The 27,136-nt window shown below is 38.4% G+C and overlaps 1 protein-coding gene across 1 annotated transcript in view; it reads left to right on the plus strand.

Moving 5' to 3' along the window:
• LOC120526376 (cytosolic phospholipase A2 zeta-like) overlaps window positions 1-22,790 on the plus strand; it is a 69,312-nt gene extending 46,522 nt beyond the window's left edge. The window contains exons 8-17 of the mRNA XM_039749509.1: window positions 2,091-2,231; window positions 2,458-2,511; window positions 3,977-4,075; window positions 6,612-6,653; window positions 6,985-7,020; window positions 9,670-9,699; window positions 12,295-12,402; window positions 15,383-15,573; window positions 18,108-18,264; window positions 22,398-22,790. Coding sequence (XP_039605443.1) covers window positions 2,091-2,231; window positions 2,458-2,511; window positions 3,977-4,075; window positions 6,612-6,653; window positions 6,985-7,020; window positions 9,670-9,699; window positions 12,295-12,402; window positions 15,383-15,573; window positions 18,108-18,264; window positions 22,398-22,543 — 1,004 coding nt within the window. The 3' untranslated portion in view covers window positions 22,544-22,790. The remainder of the gene's footprint in view (window positions 1-2,090; window positions 2,232-2,457; window positions 2,512-3,976; window positions 4,076-6,611; window positions 6,654-6,984; window positions 7,021-9,669; window positions 9,700-12,294; window positions 12,403-15,382; window positions 15,574-18,107; window positions 18,265-22,397) is intronic.
• The last annotated feature ends 4,346 nt before the right edge of the window (window positions 22,791-27,136 follow it).

The following is a 27,136-nucleotide window of genomic DNA, read 5'->3' on the forward strand; positions in this document are numbered from 1 at the left end:
ATGATAAAACTTCAGATCAGTATATATATGAACTACAAATGCTGAAGTCCTTTATTAACATATTACAGGTTGAGCCCCCTCATACCTGTGAAATGCATCATGGTAGACTGAAGAAATCTAACAGAAAGCTTCCTTGTGTCAGTTACTTTCATTTACATAAAAGGACTACAAAGCACTTCAAACACACCAATCAGCATTGAGATAAATGGTATGGTCCAGAAACACACCTCTGCTTTTAAGTATTATATAAAGTCCCAAAACAGTTAATTATTAGGAGTCAAGGGTGATACCTGACTTAAAGAAATAAAACGTCTTAAATATAAACTATTATCAAGAAAAATCAAAATGTAATGTGAAATATATAACTGATCTTATTAGTTTAAATGACACAGTAGAAATGTTAGGATGTCCCAGTTAAACAGGCAGGTCTGTTTTAAACACATTTTTCTCTTATATTCAGGCACTGTCTGTCTATAATGCATCAATTAGTAACATACGGTAACTGTAACAGAACCATGAACGTGGTCCCTTTAATAACACTTACAAAACATCTATAAAGCAGTGCGATGTGACTTACTAATAGAACTTCACTTTGTTACCTTAAGTGGGTTACAGTGTTGTATAAAGTACCTAACAATAAGGTTGGGAAAGTGCCTCAAGAAAAAGAAACACTTGCACATGAGAAAAACTACTCAAGTAGAAGTTTTAAAGTATCTCGTATTAAGTGTACTTAAGTGTTAAAAGTAAATTTGGAATCTCTCTTTAATCTACAGTAGTCCCCCCGTTTCCAAAGGGGATATGTTCCATGCTCCCCTGCAGATAAGTGTACCCTATATGTAGTCAATCCATGGTGGTTCTGTTCCTGAAAAACCACGCTCGGATATTAAAAAAGCGTTGATCCTATGGGAATAATGGGGTTAGCTTCTGGTGGCACGCTGTCTTGGGAGGAGGACTGGCGTGGGGAGATGAGGTCAAATGGACACATCAGCCCTTTGCTCTTGTTCCTCTCAAAACTTGGTAATGATCCTTGCGCAGGTTCACCTACAGAAAACTTGTTTCGACTTTTTAATTTCTGTATAGTCAAGTTTAATTGGCTTCTAGGCACTCCATGAGTGACAGCGGCAGTGCCAATCTGACAAGCTCAGTAAACCATCCAATCAGTAGTAATGACAGGTGGTGTATACAAAGGGTTGTGGCGTAATCACTGAACGTATTACCTACACTTACTGGGAATTACTTATTCGTAAGGAACACTTGCTAGCCCCTGCAACCATCGCGAATGGGGTTCAACAATTTACCCATACCCCATGTTGACTCCACAGATCTAAAGTCATCACAGACCTGCTATCGCTGCTGCTTGCAAGCCCTCTCTGAATTTTCTTTTCTACTATGCACAGCCACGAATTAGAACAAGAAAACTGTGGTTTTCACAAAATTGGTTACACTTGTATAGGCGTGGGTAAGGTTTTACTGTATTAAGAAAGTCACCTTGGATATTTAGATAAGACTAACAATGAGAGGGAGGCTGACTGGGTGGCTGGAGTAGTGACATCAAAAACTGCGGACATTGGCATCATTCATGTTAAATGCTGTACGACAGGTGGGTGTGCGGTTAATGTCTTGATTTTTTTTATGGAGTATTTTCAAAACATTGATAACTGAAATTGCAAGTGGACAATCCATGGTTAGGGGAACACTATATATTCAAGAAAAAGTTACCTACAACCCAAAAATAATTTGTTTTGCTTTCTTTTTGCTTGTAAGCCTCATTACCATCACTAAAGTACAAGCCAAGTAACTGCAGCCTGGAGAGGTGACATTTAGTGACTGCTCAGCTGAAAATTTTATAGTACAGTATCCTACACAACAAGGCACCATTGGAAGCTTTTCTTGAAGTATTTAAATATGGAATATCCAAGAGCATTAGACATAATTGGAAATAAAGTAATATTATTGGAGTAGAGGGAGCATCAAGCACCAATGACAAACTTCTGGGCAACACCAGTTAACAGAATCCTAATTAACCATCTAGTAACCATTTTTTCTGTTTTCTTCTTCTTCTTCTGTTTCTTTCTTTTCTCCTCTCTTAGAGATCTGGTTTGAATTTACACCATATGAATGCGGGTTCCCAAGTTATGGAGCATTTGTTGAAACCAAGTTGTTTGGGAGTAAATTTGAGGGGTCGGAAATGAAGGAGTATCATCCTGAACCAAGTGTGTATTTGCTGCAAGGTAAGATGTCAGCCTTTAATCATCTGAATAAGATACTCAGGAATCAATCTGTCCAACCTCAGTCTGCATAGCCAAATGAAATTTGTCAAAAGCAAAAAAGATGTGGGTGCATTGCTCTGATTCTGTCTGCTCGAGACCTGTTAACAAATAAAAAGTCGTTATATTGCAAAGGGAAATGAGTCCAGAAATCGTGATCTCCATTTTTTCCCCTTTTTTTCTGTTTCAGGTTTGTGGGGCAGTGCAATGGCAGACTTGAAAACCTTAGAGAAATATGTCATCGGTAAATGAAAGAATTTGAATGTCTCTTTTTATTGCTGGATGGGTTCATTCAAAACTGAACAAATGTCATCAGTGCTGCAGCATAACGACTTTCGAGATGGTTGTCGACAAAAGTCGACATCATGGTGTGAATGGCTGAACCTGTTTCTTGCATGTTGAATTAGCTTCGCTCTTAGAGTTGACCAACTTTGTTGGTCGACCATTCCTTAATAGGGAATTTGTACACAATCTACCTGAACTTGGACTGGTGGAGTCCAAACTTTTTAGAAATGGGTTTGAAACCTTCTCCAACCTGTGAGCATTAATATCCTTTTTAGAATTTTCTTAATTTCTGCATAGCTATGACTTCAAACGTATTCAGATTCCTGCAAACTACATAAAAAGAACCCAATGAAACAAATGACACAAACACATTATACATGTTCATTTATTTTTCTTAGGAAATAATTGTTGTGATGTATTTGTGTATGAATCTCTGCTTTCAACAACTGGTGTCACCCCTTGTGTAGCAATTACTTCAATTAGATGTTTCCAGTGATTGTTGGTCAGCCCTGCACATTGGCTTGGAGGAATTTCCTGCCATTCCTCCTTGTAGAACTGCATCGACTCAGGGAATGTTGCAGGCGTTCAGCAGTTACAAAAATACTGAGATCAGCCTGTCTGGCACCAACAGTCAGGTTACGGTCAAAATCACTGAGATCACATTCTGATGTATGATGTGAACATTCACTGAAGCTCCTGTCCTCAATCTGCAGGACTTGATGCATTGTACTACTGCAACATGATTGGCTGATTGGATAATTGCATGCATAAGCAGGTCTTCACAATAATTTCCTCAGTGAGTATTGTCAATGGGATTTGGGCAGGTGTACTGAGTGTAAGTGTTCATGAGTCAGTGCCGGCATTTTCTAATAATTTTGCTGCCCTTGGTGTCTCACCTAAATGGTAGAGCTTAAGAAGGTGTCGCATTATGTGATCAGGAGATATCAGCAACTGCAGTCATCAAGTTTGGTCTCATCACCAGAAGATGTCATATTATACGACTAAGAACCACAGAGCACAACAAATCAGGTGGCTTTCCAGCACAGTTTCACCTTTCCAAAGCATCACAAGGTCACAAACTGTTGACTAACTCACGTCATGACAGAGCCAGTGCAGCATGAATACAGTACATTTAGTAATTTAGTACAGACAAAAGCACACACGCATATGTACGCACAACCATACAGTAACAGACAGACCTTCTCAAACCTGCTTACGTCTATCAGTTGAATCAAAGAGTCTCAGGGCTGAGTGTCAGTTCTTCTGTAATTAATTACACCATTTAAATGTTTAAACTGGAATTCCCATTAATATCTTTTCTATGGCGCTTTTCTCATTTTGCTCTCTCTGTGCTCTGCAAAGAAAAAAGGAGAATTAAGAATAAACTTTTAATTGGTTTTCTCTCTTGTTTTTGTCACTTGCAGAGAAACTGCATCATTTATCACCATCGTCACCGCCATCGTCACCATCGTCACCGCCATCATCACCATCATCACCTTCATCTCCGTCATCACCATCTAAAAGTAAGTGAAATGAATTGCCAAATATGAACTTACATCTTAGAATTTTATTTAACATTAGTGACACAGTCAAGCATAGAATGAGCCAACTACTGTTTCTACTTTACAAAAATAAATACAAATATATTACAAATCACTCCAATCACAGCCCCTATATTTGTTCATGGGCTGGTATGGTGAAGCCACCTTACCTCCCCTAAGACCATCTTCCTCTTGTTCATCTTGTTCTCAAGGTAATCCTGTCCTGATTCCCGGCCTCCCCCCGTTTCATCAGAGAGCACCATGTAGTGAAAATCAAAGGCAGTTTAAGTGCTGCCACCTAGGGGTTCTCTTCCACCAGACCCAGGCTTGAAATAAAGCTGGCATCAGAATAGCTCTGCCCTGGGAGTATTTATATTACAACATTCATTAGTGGTCTCTTAAGATTCTCTGCAGTATCATCAGATCTCTTGTAACTCAACTAGAATTCTAGGAAAGAAATCTAGAAAAATCGTCTCAAATGTGTGCCTCCATGTTCTTTCTCATCTTGAATGTAGTTGTGTGTCTGCTTTTCTGTTAGGCAGTCCTTGATGCCTTTCTATTTGATGCCTGTCAGGGATTGGTTGGAGTCCCCTCAACCAAACACTTTTTGTTTTTGAACATTTAATCCTATGCCCCTCAGCCTCAGTCAGTCAGATAGATAGATAGATAGATAGATAGATAGATAGATAGATAGATAGATAGATGTGAAAGGCATTATATTATAGAGGGCAGCACAGTGGTGCAGTGGTAGCGCTGCTGCCTCACAGTAAGTAGACCCGGGTTTGCTTCCTGGGTCCTTCCTGTGTGCAGTTTGCATGTTCTCCCCATGTCTGCGTGGGTTTCCTCCCACAGTCCAAAGGCATGCAAGTTAGGTGTATTGGCGATCTTAAATTGTCCTTAGTAGTGTGTGTGTGTGTGTGTGTGTGTGTGTGTCCTGCGGTGGGCTGGCGCTCTGCCAGGGATTTGTTCCAGCTTTGCTCCCTATACTGGCTGGGATTGGCTCCAGTGGACCCCCATGACCCTGTGTTAGGATATAGCGGGTTGGGTAATGACTGACTATATTATATAGGAGAAAGTAGGGTGAAATGACACCTTTTACTGGCAAACTAAATAGATCACAAATGCAAGCTTTTGAGGCAGCTAAGGCCCCTTCATGGGTCTTGAAATTACCCATAAGCACAGTGACCCTCAGATCCTTTGTGCTGTGGCCATTACTGTTAAGGTGTCACTGTGCTTATGGGTAATTTCAAGACCCAACAGGAGCGGAGAGAATGGGAATACAAACTTATGGTTCATATACTCTACAAAATGGTCTGAATAGAGACAAGAGTTTTATGAGCAGATATGTGGACTAACAGACTGAATGGTCAGCTGACTACATCAGAGGCATATCTTACACACAATGCACTTCAAAAAAAACTTACAGAACTTTCTCTAGTGATGGTTATCTTATCTCTACATTTTATTAGTTCATTGTTTTGTAACTTTCAGGAGACAGACCTTCTCTAGGATGGCTATGCAGTTAGAGACCCCTAGTGGCACCTGAAGGAGCTACATATAGGGTAGTCCAGATCTAATTATGCAATTTTTCATTAGGCTATAACTTATTAAGTTTATTACATCGAAAATCACCCGAAAAATCCCAGAACATCGAGAAGTGTGCGAACTGACGACATGAAGAATCGTCATCGAACCGAACTGGAATCGTCCCCGCATAAATCTATCTATCTATCTAAATCAGTCATCCAGACAATCTGGATCTGCATAATTAGATCTGGACCACCCTGTACTCTTGAAGGCCCCAAGTCATTTCATCGTTTTTTTTTGCCAGTTTCTCATGGTTGATATTTCTTTTTTAGGTGCCATAGTGTTCTCCAAGTGCCAATGTGAACTTTACTCTGGTTCTGTGATCCCTGGTGGGCTTGCCATTCCCTCATAGTCAATCTCCTTTTCTTTTGTTGTTGGGTATTTCTGGGGTGCACACAATCTGGCATGTAGGCTAGTTCTCTGCTGTCTGGACCCTGGTGGGTTTTTTACCTGTCCTGTGGTACCCTGTTTCCATATCTGTACCTGGTAACTCCTTATCACCTGTGTAAGAGTGAGATTATTTAATATAAAGAATTAGCAGAACTCTTACTTCAAATCTAGGAATCTGATGCCTGATCTTCACATATAAATACTCTTTTGCTGCACTACACAGTGATCAGATAGAACGGGACCTCCACTGGTATGTTGCTCAAAGGTACCCTTCAGTGAGTTGAAAATCTACCCATCTTTCCATTGTTTGAACGCTATTCATCCTGGTTCTTTGGAGTTAATATCGGAAAAAAAAAAAAAAGTAAATGAGGCATGTAATTATGGAGAACATAAAGACCACTGGATTATAGAAAACCCTGTAGGGTTTCCTGGAGCTTAGAGGGGTCTCTCCATTTTAGATTTTTAATGGTGTCTTTGGCTTTGAAGGACACCACATCTCTGGTTTCACCTCATTCACTGCTGTACTTTCTCTTTATTTCAGAAGAGCCACAACAGCAGAGTGAGGGAGACATTAAATTTGAAGGTGAGCTTGTGTTCTTTTGTCTTTGCATGGTACAGTCAGGATAAACAAAATTAGTTAAGGGGCTCTAAACTGAAGAAAAACGCTGGTGACACACAGCCATGGTGGTGGGATTTATGGGGTCAGAATGATCTCCTCAGATCGCAGTGGCTAACCCGAGCACAATAGGCTCAATGTTATCAGCTCAGTCTCAAAATGCATTTATAAAGATTTAAAAAGAAGGAACAGGAGATCTGCTAATTTAACATGGCCATCCTATAATAGGGTGTTTAATGCTATGCAGCTATCATTTTTAATTTAAAGATGAGCCTGACACTTCTGTGTCTCCTCACAGATACGAATTGGCAAGAACAAAGTGAGCGGCCTTCAGGTAAGCATCTGTGTGAGTGTACTGAGCGACGAGTGTACATGAGTGTACTGTATGATCAAAAGAAGTGCAACTAAAAGAGGAAACAGACCTGAAAGCCATTATATAAGATAGAGGGGGCAATATAAGATAGGATGAATATACTGTATATACTCTATGTTAAAAGACCTATGATTGTGGTTGTGTGTACTGATGTAAACCATGAGATACACACTCTTTATACTGTTTGAATAGCAATTTAGTCAAACTCAAAATGAGATATTCAAATAATTTGAGATACTGGTTTTCTAATTTTCATGAGCTAATTGGCATAAGCATCCTCATTAAAATAACTTTCCATGTAATAAATATAGAATATATGAAGGTTTACCTTTTTGATAGGAACAACAATATGAAGAATAATATGTGAAATACACTATATTAGATAACGGAGGCATGATAGCATGGATATACAGGGGGGCTTTGGGTTACAACATAGTTCCGTTCTTACAACAGTGATGTAACCTGAATTTTGGTGTAAGTCGAAACACACCCTAGCCTAAGTCACTTACCTATCCGAACACATTTGCAAAATCATAATCTAGAACATAAAAACACAACTAAGCCACAGAAAAAGGAAAAGGACATAAAGTACTGTACACTGTACTGTAGTAACAGAAAAAATGACAAAAAATGAGTGTAAAAAATTCCTTACCGTTATTCCTTCTGATCTCTTTACAGTTTCTAATTTCACTTCCATCGTAATGGCTTTCCTCTTCTTCGAAGCACTACCATCTGAAGACTCTGACTTTCATTTAGGAACCATGATAAAGGGCCACAAAGTCGCCAAACAAAGCCACACAAACAGAACACTTCCTCTGCATGCAACAAAACTAGTTTGCCAACTCCCTCACTCATATGCTGCGTTACTGTTTATTCTTCCGCTGCGCGCAACTACAGTAAACTAGTTCGCCCACGTAGTCTGTAAATACGACGCTAATGGCGTAAGCCAAAACACTCATGTCTCAATCTTTTTAAGTTTTTATGGGAGTGAGCATTGTAAACTCGAAACATTGTATGTCAAAATGTTGTAACCCGAGGACTCCCTGTACAGGTGAAAAACATTATATTAGATAGAGAGAACACAATTGGAAGGCTAAATGGGAAGGGTACTATATAAGATGGACAGGATACTGTAAGAAAATATATACAGGCAGTCCCCGGATTACGTAGGAGATAGGGACTGTAGGTTTGCTCTTAAGTTGAATTTGTATGCAAGTCGGAACAGGTACATTATTTTAATAAATGCTATTGTAGATCGACTGTAACCAAGTGCTCTGCCAATGAATGATGGAGTTTCACCTCTCTCTGACCTTTTTATTATTTCTACTTTATTTTCCATGGTGATGGTTCTTCTCTTTTTTACTGTATCACAAAGCACTTGCATCAGATTTGTGTTTCAGAGACATTGTTGAAGGGTGAAGAAAAAAGGTTAAGATGAGCTCTTCTGCACAGTACTGTACACGCTATCACAGCAGGAAGGCACCCGTCGTCAACACGTCTGGTGTACTGAATGAGAGACAACTTCCAGATATGTACAAAAGTACAAGTAGGCTTGCTATTGAGAATGAATGGGGGCAGCGAGGGGCGGTTCACCACCCGCCCACCACACAGTCACCTCCAATACAGTATGCTGCCTGCAATGGCCGCCCACCGAGAATGACCAGGGTGCGGCCAAAGGCAGGTAGTGAATCGCCCACTATTGCCCCCATTCAACAGGCATCCACCCGAGGCACACTACAATGTTATTCCCAGCCGCCCCGTTCACTCTCAATTGCCACCATTCAGCTACAACTGGGTTACGGCTTGCAGCATCACCAGCCACCCAACGAGAACAAACGGGTACCTGGTTGTGGTGGGCGGATAGTGACACGCCATATCCAGCCTCCGTCCAGTCAGGAGCTGTAGCTGGGCGGCATGGTGAGCTGGCAGTGAACCGCCCCATCAAGCCTCTGTCCTGCACACGAGCGGTAGCTGTGGCCCTGGTGACTATGGACCCTGGGTCACCACTTGCCACACACTGAAAATGAATGGGGTGCGCCCGAGGGACACTACAAGCAACACTTTGCGCAAGCAGCAAAATCAACCCCCTCCAGCCACAGCTTGCAGCGTCCACATGCCGAAGATGACGGAGTGGCCGTTACTGAGGCGCATGCGTCACATCTCCCCAGACAAATGAAGGAGCAGCTGTGGCCCCATTCGTAAGTCATGTAGTGGATGTCCGTAACTTGGGGAAAAAAGGGGTATTATTGGATAAAGAGTGTAGAATAGGAAGAATATACATGTGAGCAGCAGTAAATGTGATATTGAGAGTGCAATAGGAAGGATATATATGTGAAAGGCACTATATTAGGTAGCAGGGGCAATGTAGCAAGTGTACGGATGTGATAGGTTCTATACTAGATATAGAGGGCACAATAGGAAGTATATATACGCATACTAAAAACACAAACATGAAACATCGGACTCAAGCAATGGTGGCAATTCGATTCACTTTACTGATAAGAGTTTTACAAACTGCCCATTTAATTCGTTTGAGATGCATTTCCTTCACAGTTTACAGTCAGATCCAGTGGTTATTTACTGTCATGTTCCTTTCTGTTTCTTTTTCAGATGAAGAAGAATGTCAAAGGGCCATACCAGGTATGTCTGTAGTCATAGTCTCCCACCTCTTACTTTTATCCCCTTTATGATAGAATGTGGCACGTGGGATTCTCACTCCTGCAGATTTATAGTGCCCTTCATCTCTGTAGGTGTTTGTGACCTGAAGCTAACTGCTGTGACTGTACAGACAGGGCCTCATCCCTGCCTCATGTCTGTTTTCTTTTAATTTCTTTATTTTATTGTTCTTTATGTATTCCTTGTGAATTCTTACATTTTCTAAAAATTATTTTGTCCTACTTCTTTTTGTATTTAACTTTTAAAATTAGCATGTTGTGGATTTCAGTTCATGAGTTTATTTTGTACCTCCCTTGATTTAATTGCTGTTCATTGTGCTGCCTTTTGTGTGCTGAGCCTAGGGGAGCAGACCCTCCTGATGCCCCAGCCTTAAATTGTCATCATTAGAATTTTTTATACAAATTTTTTTTATATATATATTTTTTATATTTCATTTTCACAGTCGCTTAGAAAAGTTAAAAGTTGACATTTATTACAATTGGATTTTATTTACATATTGCCGTCTTGAGTTTAGTCACATGATCATTTGTGAATTTCCCCTTGGGATTATTAAAGTATCTATCCATCTATCTATGATCATGTCCATCACGCTTGCAACACTACAAGCTGTGACATTACAAATTGGTGACAATCATACATCACTTAATGCCTCAGTGGACACTGTTAGCGCTTTGAGCATGGAAAACGTGCTATAGAAATAAAATGTAGGTTTTTTTTTTAATTCAAGGAGCCCCTAATGGTACATTTGATATTTTACATATATAACTTTGTTCCGACCTTGAACTTTTCTTTTTTTTATTTGGCTCTGGTCAGTCTGTTCTGATTGCTTTCCTGGTTTTAACCCTTCACTACCCTTTTGACCACATCTTGTGGCCTTCTTTTCATCTCCAGGACATTTTGTTCACAATACTCCTTGTGTCTTATTACATACTATGGAATCATTTAAACATAAGAATATTAGAACAATTCAGTGGAAGCCATTCAGCCCAAAATGCTTGCGATTCCTTTCAACTTAATTTTTCTATAAAAACATTAAGTTGAGTTTTGAAGATCCCTAAATTCAGACTGTCTACCACACTACATGGTTACTTATTCCATGTGTCTGTGGTTCTCTGTGTGAAGAAAACTTCCTAATGTGAAATTTACCCTTAACAAATTTCCAGCTGTGACACCGTGTTCTTGATGAACTCATTTAAACTTTTCATATTTCCTCATAACTCATATCTCCTGTAGTCCTGGAATCAGCCTAGTCGCTCTTCTCTGGACCTTTTCTTGTGCTGTTATGTCCTTTTATAGCTTGTAGACCAAAACTGCACCAAGTACTACAGATGAGGCCTCACCAGTATGTTAAAAAACTTGAGCAGAATCTCCTGTGACTTGTACTGCACATATCAAGGCGCTATATAACCTGACATTCTGTTAGACTTTTTAATGGATGAACACTATCTGGCAGTTGATAGTGTCGACTCCACTACGACTCCTAAATCCTTTAAGGTGTACTTTTGATTTTCAGATCTCCCACTGAAGAGGATCTGTCCTGTCACCTTTTTTTAATATAATGGGATAATATTTGCCATTTTCTGTCATTCAGAATTTTCCCAGTGTGCAGTGACTTCCTAAAAATATGCGTTAAGGGATTGTGCAGTATCTGTACTTACTAACTTCCATAAGCACTGTGTGATAAATATTATCTGATTCTGGTGATTTGTTTGATTTCAGCCTATTTAATCAGAGCAGCACTTCTCTCTCTACACTTTCAAAATCCCTCAGTACCACCTTAGTAGTCCCTTTTACCACTGGCAGGTTATGTACTTTCTCCTATGTGAAGACTTTAGAAAAATGCAGAGAGATGTCAATACTTTAGTTGGCACAGGAGCCAGCAATTCACATGGAATTCCATCTGTGCCAGGGAGCATTTTGTTTTGGATGTTGGGTCACTGCCCAAATTACTTCAACGTATGAAATGTCCAAGATCCAGCTGACTAACAATCTTTCCAAAGAGTACTTTCCTTTTCAGTTCCTGTTTAAATGCTCACCATTGAGTATGATGCTAATCTCTCCTGAGTTCTGTATTCTTTTTTTTTATGCCAGCCTCTTATTTATTCACACAGCTGGGATGGTTAGGTGCAGGTAGGTGTCGTGAGGTGGGTGGGGGTCTTTATGAGATGTTATATGATATGTGATGGGAATTTAAATCGAATAGTGGCCACCCGCAGATTTGTAAATGCATTTCATATTTGGTTTGGGTGACAGTCAGCAAGACAGCAAGCCAAGCTAAATGAGTGATGTAAAGAGTAGAGAATCCATTGTTGTTTATAAATAATTTTTCATATTATGTTATTAATTCACTTTTTGTTATTGTCTTTTTGCAATTTTATGATTTTATTTGTTATTTTGTTTCTATATAATTCTGAATTATGAAATTATATCAAGTTCTGCCTTGAGTGCCCTTTTCCAATGTCTAGAAAAATCAAAATATAAAGTCTGTCATTCTTGGCATTATTCCGAGTATGGAGTGCTCTTTCTTTTTGCTGAACATGTGTATCTAAATTTTTTTAGGTACTAAATTTATCCATATGGTAGCTAAGACAGCTGAAGTCATCACACGTTGGAAATTTGGAACGAAATTCAATTACCTTTACCAGTGTGAACAGTTCAAGAAACAAGGTAAGAAAACCACAAGGTCCTTGGTTATCCATCCATCCATCGTCCAACCCGCTGAATCTGAACACAGGGTCATGGGGGTCTGCTGGAGCCAATCCAAGCCAACACAGGGCACAAGGCAGGGATCCAATCCCAGGCAGGGTGCCAACCCAACGCAGGACACACACAAACACACCCACACACCAAGCATACACTAGGGCCAATGCACCTAACCTGCATGTCTTTGGACTGTGGGAGGAAACCGGAGTACCCGGAGGAAACCCACACAGACATGGGGAGAACATGCAAACAATATGCAGGGAGGACCCAGGAAGCGAATTCGGGTCTCCTAACTGCGAGGCAGCAGTGCTACCACTGCGCCACCATGCCGCCTTCCTTGGTTATACAAATCTAATAAAAATGCTTCACCACTTTTCTATTGATGTTTTCCTCAGTTTAGTTTGGGTCTGCCATCCTCACCTTTCATTTCTGCTTTCTGATCTTTGTACTGGTGAAATGCTGAGGAAGACCTCAGGGTACACTCCCTACTCCTCCATTCCCTCCTCCAGACAGACATTAACACCCCTGCTCATGTCAGTGAGCCCCATCTGTTACTCCCTTAGAAGAACCTCAGCTCTGCTTCTCAGTCCTGCTCTGCCAGAAAAGCCTCCACTTAGACATGCGACCATCTTATTCTGTCAGTGAGAGGACGTTCATGTGCTGCCTGACTTGGTAATGCTCTGTTCTGTTCTTGAGTCTGTCATTGACGAGTCGAGAGCAGTTTGCAGCATTTGATTAATATCATGCCTGATTGATATGATATGATATGCATTAAACCTGCAGCACCCGGCATGGTCTTCGAAATCTGCAATGTGTTTATTGGCTGATTGCTTTCTTTGTTTTAGTGGTCTCTTCTTGATGCTGCTCTTTAGTTAACTCTAGAGGGAGATGACAGAGCAAGTGGTTTGTTCTGTTGGTGTGCAGTCATTTGCTGCTCAGAGTGGCACTGACCTCTGGTTACAAATTATTTCTTCAAACTAGTGCTCCATTAATTAGCCTGACAGCATCTATACTGTTTATTAAATTTTCAATATATTGTTAAAATAGTCTAAAAAGACTCATTTTATTTTAAATTGTAAATTCATATGAATCAGTGCCCTCCCACAGAAATGCAAATGCCCACCTTAAGATTTGGTCTGAGTGATTGATCTGCTTCTAAGGACAATGAGCAAACCTAAAAGAACAAAGTAAAGAGTAATGAATCCATTGGCACTCATTGGTGTCAGCAGTGGGATATATAAAAGATCTAGAGTCTGAATAGCCAAGTGCCACAAAGACCAAGAGATTGGTGAGTGCAAAGGGCACACAGCCCATGCAGAACATCCTGTATGTTCCGAATGGCCTTTTACCGTCCTTGGTTTTCCACAGGAGAAGTGCTGCTAGTGATCGGGTGGGCCCGGTCAGGCCAGCTTGGCATGTGCCACAGCAACCTCAACAGGAAAACTGAACACGAATGGGTGAATTAATGAATGGCACAGAGAATGGATTAATGAATAAATGTGTGAAAATGAATGAATGAACCAGTGAATGAAAAATTAATACATGAAAATAAATGAATATATGATTGAATGGAAATTAAAATTAGCATTTGGATAAATAAAAGTGAATGAATGAACAAATGGAAAAAATGAATTAATGAATGAGAGAGTGAGGGTGGATTAATGAATGGATGTATGCAAACGAATAACCAAACAACAAGAGAAAAATCAATAAATGAGTGCAAAGGCATAAACTGATGAAGGAATTAGTGGGTGAACTCAAATGAAGGAACAGGTAAATTAAAAATGAAGGAAGGAACTAAATGAATGAACAGAACAGTAAGTGAGAATATACTAATAAACGAATGTTTGAAAAATAAACAAATGAACCAATGAGTGAAAAATAATAAGTACAAATGAATGAAAATATGTATGAATGAATGAAAACAAACCTATGAATGGGAGAGTAACTGAGAACGGATTAATGAGTGAATGTGTGTTAATGAATATTTGAAACTGAGTGAAAATTATCATACAAATAAGTGAGAATGAATTCATGAATTAGTAAAAAATGAATGAATGAATACATCAGTAAGAGTCAATGAAAGAAACACAATCAAAATTAGTAAATGAAAAATAATTAATAAATGATAAATGAGAGGATGGATTGAATGAATGAATGAATTAATTAATTAATTGAATTGTGTGAGTAAATAAAATTGGATTAATTAATGAATGTGTGAAGGTGAATAAATGAAAACAAACTAAAGAATAATTGAAAATGTATATATGAATGAAAAAATTAATGAATGAAAAAATAGTGAAATTGAGTGCCTGAATGAATTAGTAAAAATAAAAAAAAATATATGTCAAAATGAATGAATTAATGAATTAATCAGAAAGTAAGTGAATGAGTAAGTGGAAGTGAATGAATGAACAATATTACACCATTGGTCCCATCTATGATTTTTGTCCAAATGTCCAATAAGAGTGTTGATTCCCATCGTAACTCAAGACATACAAACACAGATGTGACTCTCTATTCCAGTGTCACACCTGCAGGCCAGTCTAGCAAAGCCCCCTCACGTGACGGGACTTCAATGGGCCAAACTTGATGTTTCTGTCTTGAAGACCTCGGTTCAGATCTCAATATGGAGAGACTGTCTTTCTTCCAAGGGTCTGTGTCAGTTTTCTTGGCCTGTCCTAAAGCATTTCAGATTCAGTTTATCTGCAACTCCAAATATTCTCTTGGTGAAGGTGGGTGAGAACAGAAATGGGAGCGCCTTCACGGTTAGTTCTTGCCAGTGCTGCCAGGATAGGCTCTGGGACCTTGAATTACATGAAGTATGGTTTCAATTATGTTTTAGTACATTACTGTTTCCACTAGGTGGCAGCCATTCTCCATTTTGAGTCCCTAACTGCAGGAGACCAGGATTTAAACTGATTTTTTTTTTCAATTTTGCTAGAGAAGAAAAAGATTTTTGCCTTCATAGGCAACACTTCTAGTCAAGACCCGAAGCATGTGGGACATAATCCTTTTGTTTCTCTGGTGGATGCTGGTCTGGAGATAAACACCGCCTACCCACTGATGCTGCGTGCAGAACGCAAAGTGGATGTCATCATTTCTCTAGACTTTAGTGAAGGCGACTTGTTCGAGGTATTCATATATTTACAGATTTCAGCAAAATTCCTGATGGGTTATTCTGGTGTTATTATGGTTTATCTCTCTTTTTGATGTTATATTGCCTCCCTGATCTATGACACAGATTCGGCAGAGTCAGCCATGCCACCCTGCACAAAACAAAAATATTCATTAGAGATTAATTAAATAAACACTTGAGGGTGCAGTGACTTAAATAAAAGCAATCATCTGCAAAATTGCCCTCACAATGGTTTCTCTAAAAGCCAGGCTTTGGTGAGCTCTGCGCTGGATGTTGCTCTGGTTGAAAAACTGTGTTCACCTTTTCAGGGGCATCCATTTTTTGTTATGCCTGGCTTGAAAGGTTTGGGGCTTCTCGGTCTCAATTGCCCTTAATGAGTGTTAGCAAAAGCACACCCCGTTTGTCCTGCTGGGGTATCACATACGTCAGATGAGCCCTGAAAGTGATCCTCTGACAGTCCTTTATTGATTGGATTTCTCTGTTGCCATTTCAGTTTCAATTAAATGATTACATTAATTTAAAAAGAACAAATGAAAAGTGCAAAAAAAAGCACCAAGGCAAAAATGCAAAGACAGAAAGAGAAAAAGGCAACCCACAGAAGCCCCAGTGCAGTGATCAAAGTCAAAGAACGGAAGCCATAAAATCAATACTTAGAAAGATCAGCACAATCCAAACGATAACCGATGAACCAGTGAAGGATCAGCTTCCTCACCTCACAATATCTAAAGGCTGAGGGTGTGATGTAAGGGTGATCCCGCCTCCTGGGGCTCCACCCACAAAACACAAGGAACACAAGAGAACATCTGATACACAAACAGCACGTAATGAACAAACAGAACAATGGTTATACAGTAAGTATAATACATCGAGTCTAGTTGTGGAGCATGCACTGGTACAGTGTGTTGCCACCCCCACCACATGACGAAACAACTCGGGATCCAGCCTCCCAGAAAGACACGCGGTCCAGTCCCACCCTCCGGAAATGCCGCAGCCAGGTGTTATGTGAATGACTTCTTGGCCTGGTCCAGCCACTTGGGTCCCCAAATATATATATATATATATATGTCACTACAGTATGTAAGTATAAGTAACACTTTAAAATAAACAAAGATCACACCAAAAACAAGAATAAACACAAACCACGGAACATGTTTGGTGAAACGTGACACAATCTACAATACAGCACCATTTGATATTTATCTTTCAATTATATAGTGCCATGCATATGTATCTAATAGACAGGCATATTGTAATCTTTTTAATTAGTCAATAAAAGGTGTAATTTTGCTTGACTTCTCATTATGTCTATCTAATAGATAAGCACTTTAGATATAAAAAGCGCTAATTAACAGAATGATATGAATAGCACTAAGAAACAGGTAATTTAGATCTGGAATACACTTAAAAGGTGCTACCTATCTATCTATCTATCTATCACATAACGCCCTTCATCCATCCATCTAATTAGCATAATCATAACAGATAATTTTATATTTGTTTAATAGTGCCCTTCATATCTACAGTCTGTATGTTTCTATAAAATGTATTATTATTATTATTATTATTATTATATCTTGATCTATCTACTATATAGCACCTTTAGAGAGACAGGGTGGACTATAGGGGGCAATCATGCTTCATGCCCAAACCCAAATGGATGACCAAAGTACAAGAGAAGAGAAAACATAAAAGCGTTGTATTATCTGAAGTATGAAAACATTCAAAATGTTGCCCCATAAACACAAAGGGGCTGCTTAGTCACTTAACAATGGCTTACGCACAATTCCAAGGTCCCTTTGTATACTGACTGCACGGGTCTTTTATGCCCAGGACTGGAAACCCATTTGGGTAAGCCCTCATTACTCTTTCCAGTTTATCTAGCCAGTGCACAAAAGGTCTGCTAGTACCCCTGTGGAGCTCCCCCTAGTGGCACTTGGTTTTCCTGCAGGCTTCTCCCTCCACCGTGTGTAGTTAGGGTGGGCCTGCCTGTCTGTCACCCCCAATACTCATGTGATTTTAATCTGCGGTGCTCTCTGGCGGCCTGGGAGACTAAAACAAGTAACAAATTTGGTTGTTCCTCATACCTCTTTCACAATAGATAGATGGATATGAACTGTAGACTTCATCCTTAACCCAGAAAAAGGTCTTCTGAGTTTCTCTCCTGGTATCCTGGTTTCATCATGCATTACAAAGATGCATTTTATGTTAAATGGTGCCTTTTAATTTTGCATCTATATGTGTGTGACCACTGGTGTACGGGGACCCCATCTAAAGCTGGTTCTATACCTGACGCTACTAAAAGCCCAGCACCTCCACAGCCTTGGAATGGACTAAACCTTGAGATTAAATTTTTTTTTTTTTTTTTGCTTTATCTTATTTTGTGGGTCTTGTCAAGGTTTTCTCATTTTCACCTGTTAGGATGAGATGTTTGAGCCATTATATTAGTGAACCACATTACATTTGATTTTAAACAATGTGACTGTATTTCATACTAGCTAACTGTCTGCTACATTTTTTGCTGTATTTTTAGACCCTGATCCATGCCACAGAATATGCAAAAGTCAATTGTCTCCGTTTCCCTCCTGTGAATATTAATAAGAATCTTCCAACTGACTGCTGCGTGTACAGCGACCCAGTGACTCCAACAGTTATTCATATGCCACTGGCAAATTCCGCAAATGTAAACGGTAAGGAGAAATTAAAGCTCGATCATGTGACGTCCTTAAGAACATATTTAATTTGTTCATTATGTATGAAAATGAAAAGTGCTTCATAAAGCAGAAATAAAAAATCAAGAGCAAAAATACAAAATGCGACCTTTTTAACCTTCACTTATTCGTTCATTTACATTACAGATAAAAAGCACTTCAAGCAGATTATAGAATCTTTGTAGCACATCAGACATGGTTGTTTTTAGCTAATGACGGACAGTTAAATTATTTCCATTTCTATTATTTGCTTAACAGACACTTTCATCCAAAGAGACTTACAAAACAGGTCAACATAGTCAAGTAAGCATCAGTTGGGGCACTGCTTGGGAACAAGTGTGACAGGACAAGGGGACAAAATTGATCATCACAAGTGCAGAGCTTATCCAGGGCTACTGTTTAACATCATTTCCTGAGTTTATTCTCTTAAGACTGTTTAAGATTAAATTTTATGTTTATAGTATTTGGACTGTACTGTCAATAGATACAGTATGTCTATTTTAATCCCTATACGTTGCTGCTAGGGGGCTTGTTTTGTTTTCGAAGTGCTCTGTCTCTAGGTATATCAAAAGACTGGGACTTTGTGAAGTGTGGTCTAGCTTCATGCAGGAAGGCAAAATAGGGGGCAGGGGAGTTGGGGGGGAAGAGGGAAAGAGAGCAAGCTATTTATAATCTATCCTTTTAATCCTTATAATTGTAAATGCCAAAGTAACAATAGGCTTCTTGGTAATAATTCCTGTAAAAACTGAATATTAAGGTCAAAGCTGTCTTATGTGATAATGTACTATCTTAAATTAAGACTACAAAATGTCAACAAAAGCTCAGAAGCAATGTCTCCATGAACAAACAGTTAATTTTGTGAGCTGGAATGTTAAAGGTCTCAAACATGAATTAAAGAGAAATAAATTATTCTCTCGCCTCACAGGTCTAAACGGTAAATCAGTATTTTTACAAGATTCCCACTTATTAAGCAAGGATCAGTTTCGGCTGCACAAAGACTAGACTGGCCAAATATTTCATTCCAGCTTTACAAAGAAAACTGTAGGTTTGAGAAATCTTACAGAACAATCTTATTTGTAGTTATTTTGGAGTAATTTGATGGAGAATATGTGATTGTCATGGGTAATTTATTTAAACTGTAAAGAGATTTTGGTAAATATCTACACACCAAATGTGTATGATAGGGACTGCAACCAGAACGTATCTGCATCAATTCCCAACCAATCACAACTCATCAGACCGCTGGAGATATCTAAACCCAAACCCAAGAACATATTCCTTCTACTCACCAGTGCATCACTATTACTCAAGAATTGATTATTTCTTTATAGATAACAATTTCTTGCCTACAATCAAATCTTGTAAGTATGGTGCTGTTGTAATCTCCGACTATGCCCCCTTGATCATTGAGATAAAATCATTATGCCCCACATTCTCATCTTGCAACTGGCATCTTAACCCACTTTTATTAGCAGATGAGAACTGTACAGAATTTACATCTAAGCAAATCGATTTTTTTAGAGATAAACTTATCCTCAGAGGTCTCTTAAGAGAACAGATTATTTTATATCCTTTCCACAAAAATAAATCAGAAATCAAGTAGGTTAGTTTTGTAAAATTTGACTTGCTAGTAATGTTATTTGCTTTTAATACATTCAATAAAATGCTTTAAAAAAATCTAACCACTAATATCACCAAACAAAAGAGTCTCCAAATATGTCTTAAACATGCTGAGAAGGAAGGATGTGGGTTGCTCTTTCCACCAGCTAGGAGCTATGCATGAAGAGAATCTGGATTGAGATTTGATACTACGTAGAGATGTTATCACCAGGCACCTTTCATCAGCAGACCTGAGCGGTCAAGAACGAACAGAGGAACTCAAGTGTCTCTATAGGTGCTCTCCTATTGGCTGCTCTACTGACAAGCATCAAGGATTTGAACTTAATATGTGATGCGATAGAGAGTCAATGTAGTGATCTGCATGTGATCTGCATCTGTGGTGACATGAGGCTGTATTGGTTGGTTGAACACCAGATGTGCTGCTGCATTTTATGAATCATCATGCAACAATTGCCAGACTGGTGCGTGTGCAACTATCAGTGTCTCAACGTGGACAAGAACAAACAGATGATTGTTGACTTCAGAAAGACCTGGACCTGATGGGATCTTATCAATTGTACTGAAAGAAATGGAAGATGTCATCTATAACCTTTAATGGTGAGCAAACACTTGAAAAGAGAGAAGTACTGCAGGACTAGAAAGTTGCAAATATGACTCCAGTCATCAAGAAGGGAGACAAAATGGAAACTGGTGATTACAGACCAATACGTCTTACATCTGTACCATGCAAAATTATGGAAACTATAATAAGAAATGCATCAGAAAAGTACTTATATGAAAATGATATACTAAGTAGTAGCCAGCATGGACTTTGAGAAGAATAAATCCTGCCAAACCATGCCAAACAGCTGACAAAAGCAAATCATGCAACAGAATTTCCTGGATTTTCAAAGAACATTTGACTCAATCGTTCCACAACAAAGATTAATTGATTAATAGAAGATACAGGCATCAGAGGTAACCTGTAAAACTGGAGACAAAAAATACAGACAAGAGGAAAATGGGTCATCAGTGGAGTCTCTTGTCAGTCTGTTCTGGGACTGTAACTTTTTCTGATTTATATTAAAGATATTAATTCGGTAAAGATAGCAAACTTGTGCAGATAGCAGATGACAATATAATTGAAGTACTGTGAGACACTGAGGAGGCAGCAAAAAGAACTCAAAAAGACCTGGTCAAGCTTCAGAACTGAGAGATCACATGGAAAATACAGTTTAATGTAAAACAATGCAACGTGCTACACGTGGGCAAAATGAACATCGATTATAAATTTAAGGTGGGGGACACTGAGCTACTGGAAGCAATCTCTGAAAAGGATTTAGGGTTTATACTGACAAATTGTTCATCATCAGAACTATGTGCAAATGTGATTAAGAAGGCAAATAAAATGTTAGATCATATTGTAAAAACTGTTGAATATACAGTAAATCAAAAGGACGTTACTTTAAGGCTATAGAACACACTACTACAATGATATCTGGAGTTTTCTGTGTAGTTCTGGTCACTAAGGCACAATAATGACATAGCAACACTTGAAGCTGTGCAAAGGAGAGCAACCAAGTGCACCCCGAGACTTCAGGAGATGTCATAATGGGACAGACTTTGAGAATTCAACCTGTTTTGTCTGAGCAGAGGAGACTGCATATTGACCTAATCCTGCTACTTTAAATCCTCAAAGACATTGAAAAAGTAGATTAAGCAGAAGTCTTTAGTCGATAGGGTGAATCATGAACTCGAGTAGATCAAGGAGAAATTAAAGGGAAGTGAACTTAAGACTGAAGCTTGGAAGCACTTCTTAACACAAAGAGATGTGAAAATATAGGGCAAATTACCGAGACATGGAGTTGAAGCAGAAACCTTAACAACTTTTAAGCAGAATCTGAATGATATAATGAGACAACATAGCTATTAGCTAAACAAACGAATGACAAATGGACTGAATGGTCTCCTCTCGTTTGTCATATTTCTTATGTTCTTAGTTTTGTGCCCTGATATTGGTCACCCCTTCCACCTCCTTCTTCGTCTTTCAGCTGCTCCTGCTAGGGGTTGCCACAGCGGATCATCTTTTTCCATATTTTTCTGTCCTCTGCATCTTGTTCTGTTACACCCATCACCTGCATGTCCTCTCTCACCACATCCATAAAGCTTCTCTTAGACCTTCCTCTTTTCCTCTTCCCTGGAGCTCTATCCTTAGCATCCTTCTCCCAATATTCCCAGCATCTCTCCTCTGCACATGTCCAAACCAATGCAATCTCGCCTCTCTAACTTTGTCTCCCATCCATCCAACTATGGCTGCAAAATTCCTCTGATCGGCTGCCTCCCTCCCAGTTACCCAAGAAGGATGCCATATTAAGTGATCAGACTGTATTGTATATAATTTTATTGAAAATGAATTGATTGTTACAAACTCTAACCCCATGATCGTTCATTTTCAAAATAAAAGGTGCAAGAATTTTACTTTTGCTCTAATTTCTGTTCTTTTTGTTTTACAGAAATGAACATGTCTGAATTTCCCACCAAGAAAATGAAATATAACAAAGCAGAAATTGCCAAGCTGTACAAGGAGGCTAAAAATAACATCACCCGGAACAAAACTAAAATACTGGAGGAAATCAAGAAGAAGATGCATTCTTTATAATTTAAAAAGGCAAAATAGAGACAATAACTGTAAATGAACTCATGTCAAGTCACTGTGTAACGTACCACACTGCACCCTGAATTAACCTAGAAAGTGATCGTCTTATGGAACTCAGCAGAAATAATCAAAGAGCGTACAACCAACACCACTTCTCTACTTACCACTAGTTTCACAGAATTATCCATCCATCCATTATCTAACCCGCTATATCCTAACTACAGGGTCACGGGGGTCTGCTGGAGCCAATCCCAGCTAACACAGGGCGCAAGGCAGGAAACAAACCCCGGGCAGGGTGCCAGCCCACCGCAGGGTTCACAGAATTAACCAAAAAAAAAAAAAAATTCCAAAAATAGAAATATATTAATTATAAGGAAAAATGCCCAAATTACGATCTATTTAATAACCCCTGCCCCTCCTCCCACATTGCAATGTGTTTTTCCAAATTACTTGTATAGAAAATAAACACAGCACAAAACACACAAATTGCAACAATAAACAGGTGCAAATTGGACTTGTCCTATATAACGTCCAGGCAAAAAATATATATATATATATATATATATATATATATTTGCTGAGTAAATAATGATGGAAAGACTGAAGCAGATTACAAGATAAACTGATAGCCTTTTCGACACTAGTAGTCCTACACCTGGCCTAGTTAAAAAAAAGTAATTGTTCCAGCTGTGGAAAAACAGGACAGGTGAGTGTATCCAGCAGGACAGAATTTAGAATTTTAGAAAAGTAGTAATACTCGAGATGGGGGGCAAAAGTAGGGGGGCTGCAGAGGATGTGTTGAATTAGCAGTGGTGTCACATAAGGAGCCTCATTTCAGATTTTTGCCAATGCGCCATCAAGGTGGACCAACTGCCCATATTGCTTAAATGCGCATTCCTATTAGAACAATTAGAACAATCTAGACGAGAACAGGCCATTCAGCCCAACAAAGCTCGCCAGTCCTATTCACTTGCTTCCTCCAAGAAAACATCAAGTCGAGTTTTGAAAGTCCCTAACGTCTTACTGTCCTACTGTATTAAAGTACATTGTTAAGGGCCAAAAAACATATGTGGCATACCCATTTCAAAATGACTTGTTGTGTCCCTGCTTGAGAATACATAACAGTACTATAGATATAAAAAGACACAATATCAAGAACAAAGAAAAAGGATATACATGATTGACTTAATTTTAAATCCTAGAAAGAAACAATAGAAGTAGCATAAAAAATATAGGGAAGTATTTCAGATAAAATTAAATTGATAAATATACAAACAAATGTGACTATAAATAAACTATAACAAAATGATATACAATACAATACAATGTATTTTTTTGTATAGCCCAAAATCACATAAGAAGTGCCGCAATGGGCACTTACCGGAATAGTCACAAAAATGTACGGTTTGTTGTTGCTTATTTCTTTATGGTTTTACTTAAGTATTTCTTCACTTATTTATTTGTGTGACCCAACAAACAACTGTTAGGATCAAGTGGACACAAAATAGCCAAGTATGCGAGGCCTCAATAAAGAGAGTTGTCAATGGCTTGGCTAAAGATAGGCCTCACCGCAAACTCTACTGGCAGGCTTTGGCTTGTCCAGGCACCAAAAATGGAGAAAATGACTTTTAAAGTTCAAAATACTTTAAATGTCCCAAAATATACTAAACTGCCTCTCAAGAGAAAGAGAAACACCAAACCTCTGTCTTGAGGATAAATCCACCAAAAAATCTTTATTAAGAAAAGAATTTATTTGAATATGATCAAATAAGGCAAATATGATTAAAAATCATATTAAAAATCATAAAAATGATCAAAAGGCAACTCACAACAAAGAAATGCTAATCCAAAATCCAGCAATTATAAATCCAGGAAAAGGTAATACAAACTACTCTTTAATGCTCAAAATTAATGACAGTAAACCATGTAAGATCCACTGTCCTGCCTTATCATTACATAGAAGTTGAGGGTGTTTTTCTTCAGCAAGTCACATCAGAGTGGCCCCTTCTATTGTTGGTTATACCCATCAAACACATGGACCATAAGAGAACACATCATAAATGCATACTAAATAAAAAAGAAACAAAACTACTGCAACAAATTAGTTCACGTCTGGGAAAAATTTTCATTTTCTTCAAATGACTTATTTAACAATATTTTAGCAAAATATGTGTTTGCAACATTATGAGCACTGGAATATTTGACATATGGATTATGTGACACGTGAGGATTTGTTCAATAATAAGTTAGTAGTTAGGCATTACAATAATTTGTAATCCTTAATGTAAACTCAACCTGCTTGCATTAAAAACCATTAGTCTCACAGGAAATTGTGGGACTAAGTCCATCTTATGCAAGTTTCAATTAAGCTTCAAGTCAGGCTTTACATTATAAGAACAAATTTCCACCGGGGAGAAATTAAGTTCTCTCTATATCTGTATTATCGTGAAATTTTGCCTTAACTATAGCTGCTCTATAGTGCCCCACGTGTACAGTCTTACATGCACGTGGACAGCTGCTTCAAGCAAAGAGATTTACGAGATTAGCATAAGCAGATCAAATGGTGAAGCTACACCTGTGCCAATCACCAAAGCAGGTGCCCACTCACCGTGCTGCTACTATTGGCAAACATTTTTTCCTCAGCTGTTAAACCTTGGATGAATATCGCCAGTACCCACACCATGTGCTCTTATCACTACACCTTGAACCAATCAAACTGTATGAAATAATTATTATTAAAGCAACTTTAATAAAAAGACAGTAAAAATGATGGTAGCAAAAGTAGGAAATATATTTTAAAGAGGTTAAAAAATGCTTTTTAAAAAGAGTCTTCAAAATTCAAAATTACTAGTGCAGAAAATTAAATTGATGGAAAATGAGTCTTTTAAAGTATGGGTGCAGTGTTTCCTCAGATTGGTGTTCAATCCCTAGAGGTCCTTGTTAATTTCTTTGGGCTCTTCTTCTCAGCCCTCCTTGATTTTCTCTCTTCTGTTCTGCCTGCTGTTCTTCCTTCCCTCTCTTCGGATGTGCCCAGCATGCACCCAAATTTAAAGGCCTAACTTCACCTCAGATTAACAAGGATTACAAGAATAATCAAACAGTGTTTGCCTTTCTCATGCTGTCTGTCCATTCTGATCATAATTACCCCAGGTCTAATAAATAAATTATTTGTTTAAAATTCTAAAAGAATTATCTAAAGGTTATAAGGTTCAAGCAAAATTAAAGAATTTTAAATCAGTCTATGGCATTTGTTTAAAAATATACACAAACTGTGTTAAACATGGGATGAAACAGTTCAGAGTTGAAAAGTCCAAGGAAACTCCAGTTAAATAAGGTCAAAGGGTGCAGGTTTTCTAATTGTGGTGGACTTTAGGCGTGTCAAGAAGCCTCTGAGACGTGTCACCATCCAGGTGTGGTGAATTGGTAATCCTGTTCAACCATACCCAATGCTTTTTCTGCATCCAAAGATAATAAATTCTCCAGGGTGTTAGAATTTATGGGTGAATATATTATATTAGACAAAATTGGGAGCGAAGTATCTGCCTTTAATAAATCTGCTTTGGTCTTGTGAAATTACAGAAGACAGCACTTTCTCAATGCTTCCTGCTAGAACTTTGGAGAGTATCTTAACATTGTTATTCATTTTTTTTTTTAAGTTTTATTAATTTTATTGCAATCATTCCATACAAATAAATCAATTTTTACAAAAAGTAAAATTGAATTAAGAACAAGTAGAACATTGTTATTCAGAAGTGAGATTGGTCTGTATAATGCAGATTGTAATAAGTTCTTATTTTTCTAGGCAATAAAGCTTGGTGAAAGGTTTGTGGTACATTTTTTACTATCTCTGACTTATATAAATATTAATAATAATAATATGGGAGCTAACGTAATTGAAATTCTTTCATAAAATTCAAATTATTTTTATAAAATTCATCAGGGTGGCCATCGGGGCCTGCTGCATTCCTACTTTAAAGTGAGTTTATAGCATCTAATAATTCTGAGACTATCAGAGGTTTATGCAGTTCCTCTGCACTGAGAATATTTAGCTGTGGTACCTGCAATGCATCAAAAAACTCATTAGATTGTGTCTTGTCTTCTCTAAACTGAGTAGAACATAAGGACTTATAGTACACTCTAAATGTGTGCATTATGTTTTTGTAGTCAATGATTTTATCTCCGTCTGTGTTGGCAATTACTGATATTGCATTGCAAACTTCCTGCTGCTGGATTTGTTGGGCTAAGATCTTATTAGCCTTCTCTCTGTGTTCATAATAATGATGTTGCAATTTAAAAACGAGCCTTTCAGTTTCTTTTGTTGTCTAGAGTTTGAATTATGATTGCAAAGTCTGCCTTTTCTTATAAAGTGCCTCAATTGGAGACCTGGCATATTTTTGATCTATTCTAGTAATTTCACTGATAAATGCGGATGCCTTCCTGGTTTACGTTTTATTTTTGTGGGAGAATATGATATAATGCCTCCAGAGTTTCCCAGAGTATTCCTGCAGACACTTCTGAGGATGCATTTGTCTCTAAAAAATAATCAATTTGCTTGGATATAAATTCTCTACAATTCTTGTCAGCTAATAACAGGCT

This window comes from Polypterus senegalus, chromosome 3 (assembly GCF_016835505.1).
Source record: "Polypterus senegalus isolate Bchr_013 chromosome 3, ASM1683550v1, whole genome shotgun sequence".
Lineage (NCBI taxonomy): Eukaryota > Metazoa > Chordata > Cladistia > Polypteriformes > Polypteridae > Polypterus > Polypterus senegalus.